This window comes from Gossypium hirsutum, chromosome A01 (genome assembly GCF_007990345.1).
Source record: "Gossypium hirsutum isolate 1008001.06 chromosome A01, Gossypium_hirsutum_v2.1, whole genome shotgun sequence".
Taxonomy (NCBI): Eukaryota; Viridiplantae; Streptophyta; class Magnoliopsida; order Malvales; family Malvaceae; genus Gossypium; species Gossypium hirsutum.
Window position 1 is genome coordinate 45,370,321 of NC_053424.1, and position 8,729 is coordinate 45,379,049.

At 39.2% G+C, this 8,729-nt stretch overlaps 1 protein-coding gene across 1 annotated transcript; it reads right to left on the bottom strand.

The window, feature by feature from the left end:
• Positions 1-600: 600 nt before the first annotated feature.
• Positions 601-1,152, bottom strand: LOC107947787 (uncharacterized). Its single transcript, XM_016882310.1, has 2 exons — positions 1,039-1,152; positions 601-927 (listed from the first exon to the last, which is right to left on the bottom strand). The coding sequence occupies exons 1-2, from the start codon at positions 1,150-1,152 to the stop codon at positions 601-603; spliced, it is 441 nt and encodes a 146-aa protein (XP_016737799.1).
• Between the last annotated feature and the right edge of the window lie 7,577 nt (positions 1,153-8,729).

An 8,729-nucleotide genomic window follows, 5' to 3' on the forward strand; every position in this document is an offset into this window, starting at 1 on the left:
AAATCAAAACTCTGTGTGCCATCAATTCAAATTCGGCACAACCATTTTCAAACAATTCAAATTCCCTGATTTCCTCCTCAATTTCCTCCCATCCATCCCTCAGATTCGGCTAACAACAACCCAATCCAAATCTGTTCAAACTCTTTGTGTTTCAGTCAAACACAACTTCCTCCCATGACCACCAGTAAAAATAATCTCCATTTGCACAGGCAGGGATTCAACCTTCAAACCATTAGCACACTCCACATGCCACTATCCACTAGACCAGCAGGCCCATTCTGTTATGTTTTTAACAAATTTTACTTATAACACTACTGACTTAAGATAGGAGTTTAATTCTTAAAAGAAAAATTTTTGTGGAAAGCCAAGGCTTGAACCCATTACTTCCCAAACACTCCCAGAGTACACAACCACTGAAACAGACATACTTTCACGTCATAAACACACAAAAATAAATTTATCAAGGATTTGGGGATTTGGGGCGTTACAATTCTACCCTCCTTAAAGAAACTTTTGGCCTCGAAATTTACCTGGTCAGAATAGGTGAGGGTATTATTGTCGCATCACCTCCTCAGGTTCCCACATGGCCTCCTCAGAGCTCTAATTACGCCACAAAACCTTAACTAGTGGAATAGACTTCCTTCTCAATACTTTCACATCTTGATCCAATATTTGAACTGGTTCCTCCTCAAAAGTCAGATTTGGTCTAACTTTAATCTCCTCAACCGGTACAACATGTGTAGGATCAGAACTGTAGCGTCTCAGCATAGAGACGTGGAACACATCATAAATCTGCTCTAATTCTGGAGGTACCTCTAACTGGTAGGCAACTGGTCCTACTCGTCTCAGTATGCGGTAAGGCCCAATAAAGCTTAGGCTCAACTTGCCCTTTCGCCCAAATTTTAGTACCTTCTTCCATGGCGAGACCTTGAGAAAGACAAAATCTCCCGTGGAATACTCAATTTCCTTACGTTTTAGATTCGCATATAACTTTTATCTGTCTGATGCCACCTTCAGTCGATCCCAAATTATTTTGACCTTATCCTCGATATCAGATACTAGTTCAGGGCCCAGAACACGCTGCTCACCCAACTCAGTCCAACATGAAGGAGTGCGACAACTACGACCATATATTGCTTCGTAAGGTGCCATCTGTATGCTAGATTGGTAGCTATTGTTGTAAGAAAACTCTGCTAGTGGCAAGTAATCCTCCCAACTACCTTAGAAGTCAATCACACAACTCCTTAACATGTCCTCCAGTATCTGAATCACCCTCTCTGATTGACCATCTGTCTGAGGATGGAACACAGTACTGAAGTCCAACCATGTATCCAGAGCTTCATGTAACTTCTTCTAGAACTGAGACGTGAAGCGAGGATCCCTGTCAGATATTACGGAAACTAGTACCCCATGCAGTCTCACTATCTCAGATACATACAGCTTAGCTAGTTTCTGTAATGAATAGTCAGTGTGAACCGATATGAAATGGGCAGAATTGGTCAACTGATCCACGATGACCCATACTGAATCCTTCTTAGTAGGTGTTAAGGGTAGCCCACTCACAAAGTCCATAGTTACTCTTTCCCACTTCCATAGTGGAATCTTAACTGGCTGAAGCAACCCAGAAGACAACTGATGTTCCACTTTAACCTGCTGGCAAGTCAGACATTTCCTCACAAAGTTGGTAACCTCATGCTTAAGATTTGGCCACTAATATATCTCACGAAGATCTTTGTACATCTTATTTCCACCTGGGTGCATAGCATAGGGGCTACTATGCGCCTTTCGTAGTATAGACTGCCTCAAATCAATATCCTTAGGTACAAAAATTCTGCCTCGGAAACAGAGTACCCCTTCATTGTTTAGCCCAAAATCCACAGTATTACCGTTTTCGACCTGACAGAATCGAAGACCCAATGACTCATCCTTTAACTCTTTATTCTTAACCTGGTCAATCTACAACAGTTTTACTTAGAGCTCTGCCAACAAACTACCATCGTCAAATAAACTAAGGCGAGCAAACATCACCCTCAGATCAGTCATGGCTCTACGACTCAATGCATCAGCCACCACATTGGCTTTCCAAGGATGATATTCGATCATACAGTCATAATCCTTAAGTAGCTAAATCCATCTATGCTGCTTATGATTTAACTCATTCTGAGTGAAAAGGTACTTGAGGCTTTTGTGATCTGTGTAGATGATACACTTCTCACCGTGCAGGTAATGCTTCCAAATTTTCAGTGCGAATACCACCGTAGCTAACTCCAAGTCATGTGTCAGATAATTCGTCTCATGAGTCTTAAGCTGTCGAGATGCATAGGCTACTACCTTACCCTCTTGCATCAACACATATCCCAAACAGACATGTGATGCATCATTATACATAGTGAACTCCTTCCCAGACTCTAGCTGTATTAAGACAGGGGCCTCAGTCAGTACTTTCTTGAGCTTCTAAAGCTTTCTTACTATGCATCAGTCCAGTTAAAATGGCACACCCTTACGTAGCAACTTAGTTAAGGGTGCGGCAATCAGTGAAAACCCTTCTACAAAGCGTTTACAATACCCTGCCAGTCCTAGAAAATTATGAGTCTCAGATACCATCTTAGGCGGCTTCTAGTCCAACACTGCCTCAATCTTTCGAGGATCAACCCTAATCCCCTCAGCAGATACCACATGACCAAGAAATGTTACCTCACGTAACCAGAATTCACACTTGCTGAACTTGGTGTATAGTTGTTTCTCTTTCAAAATTTGCAGAACTACACAGAGATGTTCATCATGTTCATCTTCAGTCCTTGAATATGCCAGTATGTCGTTGATAAATACTACAACAAATCGATCTAGATAGGGCTAGAACACTCAGTTCATCAGATCCATGAAAGTTACCGGTGCATTTGTCAGTCCAAATGGCATTACCGGGAACTTGTAATGACCATAACGAGTCCTAAATGCCATCTCGTGCACATCAGCCTCTTTAACCCTCAATTGATGATACCCCGATCGAATATCAGTTTTAGAGAAAACCAAACAGATCATCAGTCCTCGGCAGAAGGTACTTGTTCTTAATGGTCAGCTTATTCAGTTGTCTGTAATCGATGCACATTCGCATGAATCTATCCTTCCTTTTCATAAATAAGACTGGTGCTCCCCACGGAGACACACTCGGTCGGATGAACCCACGGTCCAGTAGCTCTTGAATCTGGGCCATAAGTTCCAAAGCTCTTTCGGTGCCATTTTATAAGGAGCGATGGACATCGGAGCTGTACTAGAAAGAAGCTCAATTCGAAACTCCATTTCACGTTCTGGAGGTAGCCCAGGTAACTCTTCAGAAAATACGTCAAAAAAATCCTTAACTGTTCTGATATCCATTACCGAAGAGTCCTCAACATCTGAAACACTGATGTAGGCCAAGAATGCCTCATAACCCTTGCATACCAACTTCTCAGCCTTTAACACTGAAATCACATTCGACAAATAGTTCCAACGTTCCCCAATGACAACTACTTCGCTGTCTTCCCCAGTTCTCAGTGTTATTCTTTTTGTGGCATAATCCAAACTCACTCATTGTTTGACCAGCCAATCCATCCCTAGTATTAGGTCGAATTCTCCAAAAGGCAGTTCCATAAGATCAGCTGGAAAGACGACTCCTTGTATCTCCAATGGAACATCTCTAAACATCTTAGTTACTCGGATAGTCTGCCCTAACAGACTTAGCATAGTAATCTCATTCGAAGTACTCTCAATCGTAACCCCTAAGCTTTCAGCAATCGAACAGGCAATATAGGAATGAGTAGATCCTATATCTATCAATGTAGTATAGGGTACATTGTAAATAAAGAACGTACCCGTGATGACGTCTAGAGCATCTACCTCATATCGACAATGAGCAGCATACACTAGAGCTAGCTGCCTTGCCTTAGCTTAACCAGCTCATCGGCTCGGTGCTCTCTGACCATAGCCCATACTGTTTCCACCTCTGGCCTGCCCACGGCCTCTCGGTGGCTGCTGAACAACCCTCTGAGTTGTATTACCAAAACCAATAGTTGGCACCTGATCGATCCTCCGCGGAAAATGTCTGATATGGTGCTCCATAGAGCCACACCTCAAACAAGCCCCAGTCCGTTTCCAGCACTCGACCTGATGGCATCTCCCACAGTCAGCATAAAACTACGGTCTAGTAGTAGCAGTAGGGGCCCAACTCTGATCAGCCAATCAGCTCTGGCCTTTTTCTTAGGCCTCTGAAATGAATTTGAGGGTTCAACATCCCTCTTACCTCTACCTTTCTCTTTGTTCTGACGCTCATCGTGCTTCACTTCCTTAGTGATTTTTGCCTTGTCAACCAGTGCTGTAAAATCTCGCTCACTCTAAGGAGCTATCAGAACCCTTGGACCATCTTTGAGGCTATCCTCAAATCAAACACATTGCTGGTATTCAGTTACCACCATCCCACGTGCGTAGCGGCTTAGTTGTAAAAAATTAGCCTCATATTCAGCCACTGTCCTATCTCCCTGAGTTAAATTTAGAAATTCCCTCCTACGGGCATCCATATAGCTGGCACCCAAATACTTAGCCTAGAAAGTAGTCTTGAAAAACTCTCGGGTCAATAGATCGGCTTGAGTGCCCTCTTTGGCAGTAAGCCACCACTGTAGGCCTTATCTCTCAACAGTGATACTGCACCCTTTAGTTTTTGTTTAGGGGTGCAGTTGAGGTCATCCATGATCTTTTCTGTGGCCTCGATCCAATATTCAGCCACATTAGGGGCCACTCCAGCAATACCCTTGAATATCTCAGCCCCATTAGACCTGAGTCATTCTGTAACTGACCCACGGCCTACGATACCAGTACTAGGCCCAACGACCCTTTCTAGAATCCTCAACATCGCTTGGGATAGTATGTCATCGCCAGCCGCTCGATTTTGAGACCCTGTCTCAGTCATAGGTGAATCTGGTGCCTCTCTAGCTTCTTCATTAGGCTGGTGTCCAGATGACGAAGACCTAGCCCAAGCACCTCCACAGCCTCTGTCGCGGCTCTTCCATGAGTACCTCTGGTGTTCATTACCGAATGTGCTTAATCTGTATTAGTAGTCTTATGCAGATCAGTTTATAGTTCTAATATTTATTAATAGATATTTTATGAACAATAGTGTTTCAGAGTTCATTTTCACAGTTTGCAGTCTTATTACAGTCTTTGGTTTACTCTATCTAGAGAGTTTCAGTACAGTCTACTACCTACGGTAGTCTTAGTAATTTTTATTCAATCATTTCAGTATAAACAATCAATAATTTCAAAAGACGTATAGGATTGGCATGGAGACTCGGTGTACCACTCCTTCAGTAAAACATTTCAAAACATATCAATCACTTTATACCATTTGAAACAATTCTTATAAAATTTACACATTTTGAAGGAACCCAAATCCACAGCCGAGTTTTGCAACTTGGCTCTGATACCGCTAAATGTAATATCCCAAACCCAGCCCAGACGTCATAACCGAATCCGACAATGTCATATTGAAGTGTTTTTAGAAAAGCTCGTAGTCTAAAACCCCTTCTTTAACTAGCCTCTTTGTTTAGTTTAAAAAGCCGATTTAAAGCCTTATTGCTCATTGATAATGTGGGATTTGTACTTTAAAAGGTTGCTTTTATTAAAACGTTATTAACTTTGTAAATAGTTTGTTAATCGCAGAAGCTTGAAAACAAGTTACGTATTTGTGGCGGTTTTGAAAACGTTTATCTTTTTGAAAACTCGTGTTTTTCCTACTACTAGCACTTGTAAATCACAAATAAACTTGAGTAAAATACCAAAATAAAAAATAAACTCGAGAGGCCTTATTACATAATGAAAAACCCCAAATAAAACCTTAATTATAATATTAAAAGATAACGAAGTCGAGTGGCCACCACCGAGTCCTCCGTCGCATCGATCCGTCTAAGTCTGGTGATTTCCTACATAGTTAATAGATGGGTGAGTTTACGAAACTCAGTGTGTGTAATCCCATAATAGCAATCAATCAGAGGAAACACAATTTGGGCCTAAGCCTTTTCAGTCTCAGTTAGGGCCTTAGCCAATTTCAGTAACAGTAACAGTCTGGGCCTGAGCCTATTTCAGTAACAGTATCAGTGGGGCCTAAGCCCATTATAGTATTAATACAGTATGCAATAAGAAAATCCTACCCCATCCAGCCTCTACAGACCATCTCCGTACCAACCCTACATACCATGTGGGGATAAAGTCGACCCACCCATCCCTACACTCCAAGTAGCACCAGTTGCGGTACTAAAACAGTATTTGCAGCAGAGCTGCTAGTAATAGGCTTATAGCCTTCCAGTACACTTTCTCCAAAATCATATATCCCACCCCATGCAATGCAACATAATATAAATGTATATACAGTACAAATGGTATGCTCAAACAATCATACATCACATAGGGATATATCAGTCATTAAAGAAAATAAGGGTCCAGGTACACTTACCGGCTCAATAGTAGGTTTACTGTGACAGCCCTAATTTGACTCTAGTCGAGAAGTGGTTTCGGGACCACAAAATCGAGTCACAAGAAAAATTAAATGTTATATTTTATGTCTATTATAAGTGAAAGTGTGTGTGTGAAAATTTCATGTTTTGATTTTGTCTTTTAAATGTGAAATTAATTAGAAAGGAATTATGTGTGAAACTTTGGAAATGTGATAGGTTAAATGGTAGTGGGCAAATAATGCATGGTGGAAAAAAATGTAGACTTGCATGTCAAATTCCCCACTTTAGAGGAAGTGGCCGGCCATGATGGTATGGGATACAAAATATATGCATTTTGTATTAATATTATAATGACTACATGGTTTTATAATAGGAAATAAGTATTAGAAAAAAAAAGAAGGCCATACATCCTTGCCTTGTTCATGTGAATGTTTGAGAAAGAATGGAGAAAAATGCTTTGAGGATTTCGGCAATGGAGCAAGCTCAAAATCTAAGGTAGAACAAAAGGGCTCTTTGATATTTGGCCTTGGTGATTCTAATTGGAGGTATGTTTAATTTTATTTCTTGATAATTTATGTGAAATTGAGTTAATTGCTAAGCTCCTTTCATAGCCCATGACTCTTCGGCTATGGGTTGTAGAGTGTCTTGGTGGGTGTTTTGATGTTTTTGTGATGAGGCATGAAGATGGTTGATTTTAAGTGTTTAATAAAAAGGATTGGATGTGAGTGTGTGTGAAATGGCAAATGATGAGTCTCGGTAACTTCATGAAGAGTTCGGTTATTGTGTTTATGTGAATATATATATGCTGAATGTAGTCTTGGATAAGTAAATTTTGATGTATTAGATTGGTAACATGGTTATGCCGATTGTGAAAATGTGATAAAGGTGCCAAGAAATATTTGTAAACATGCATAGTATCGAATGTGTTCATGAATGAATAAGTTATGTGGGTTGTTTAAATGAAAGGAATGGATAAGTTAAGGTATAATTGAGTGTTCGAATATGAATTTAAGAAGAATGATACATTCGACTATGCTTTGATGTGCTTGGATTGTTGTTCATTGAGTAAGTGATTGAGGAATGGTTAGAAGAATTTGAATGCTAAACTAGTTGATTTGTTTATAATGTCCGATTATGATCATTTATAGAGATGTGAATGAATTGTTGTTATGTGAATAAATATTTTTTTGATGATATATATATGTATTCGGCAATGGGATAAAATGTGTATTAAGGTAAGTTTCATGGTAATTATGCTTGTGATGTTGGGTTAATATTCGGCATTGAGTAATGTGGGGTAAGGTGATTAATCGGCTATGAAATTAGCTAAATTGAATAGGTATGTTTAATGATATGCTTAGTGTAATGTATAATCTTGTAACTCGGTTTAGTATTGAGATAAAGGTTAGATGTATGATTGGATTTTGGTATGTGTTAAATTGGTTAATCAAAGATTTAATATGACGAAATGTTAATGAATAACATAATTGGTTTGCACCTTAAATAGTTGAAATAAAGCTTGCCGATTATGATTAAATGTTTAAATTGTAATGGTCATATATAGGTATATATATATATATGCCTTATGTATGTACCATGTACACATAAGGACATTCGGCAATATGATTAAAATCATGTATAAGGAAGCATGATAAATTAAGTGACTCCTTGCTTGTGAATGTGAATTAGATATAAATTAAATAAGCATGAAATCGAGTCATGGCATGTTTTATTAAATATGATACATATTGAAATCTATTGTTTTAGATATAGATTAAATGATATGTGATTGCCAAATGTGATTGTTAAGTGAATAATATTAGTTAAGTACTTAAGCAAATCTATTGTTTTACTTAAGCTTAAGAGCAAAGAGGATCAAAGTCGGATAGGGGAAAAGAGAAAGTAAACGAATAGCCGTGGATATCTAGTCGTCGACCACTTCCGAGGTAAGTTTTAAGTGATTAAACGTTGAGTAAATTCAATCATAATAGGACATAATGAGTTGATTTAAAAAGATATGATGTGGCCATGATATGTCTCAAACTCAAATGGGAAGTTCATAAGTGTTTGGACTTGGAAATTTAAGAGCAAATTGTAATAATTTGCTTAGGACAGCAGCAGTAACGTGATTTTAGAAAATCACTATAAATTGTTGGTGTGGAATTATAGGCTGAATAAAATATGTAATCAAAGCTTAATTAGTCTAGTTTCTTATAAAAGAGACCGTGTAAGCAAAGAAATTTCCTATAA

What these genes read in the sequence shown, in the direction of transcription:
- LOC107947787 (XM_016882310.1), bottom strand. Translation starts at nt 1,152, where the DNA reads ATGGCACCTTACGAAGCAATATATGGTCGTAGTTGTCGCACTCCTTCA. An exon ending in TATCTGATATCGAGGATAAG is followed by an intron (nt 928 to 1,038) that starts GTCAAAATAATT and finishes GTCTTTCTCAAG; the next exon opens with GTCTCGCCATGGAAGAAGGT.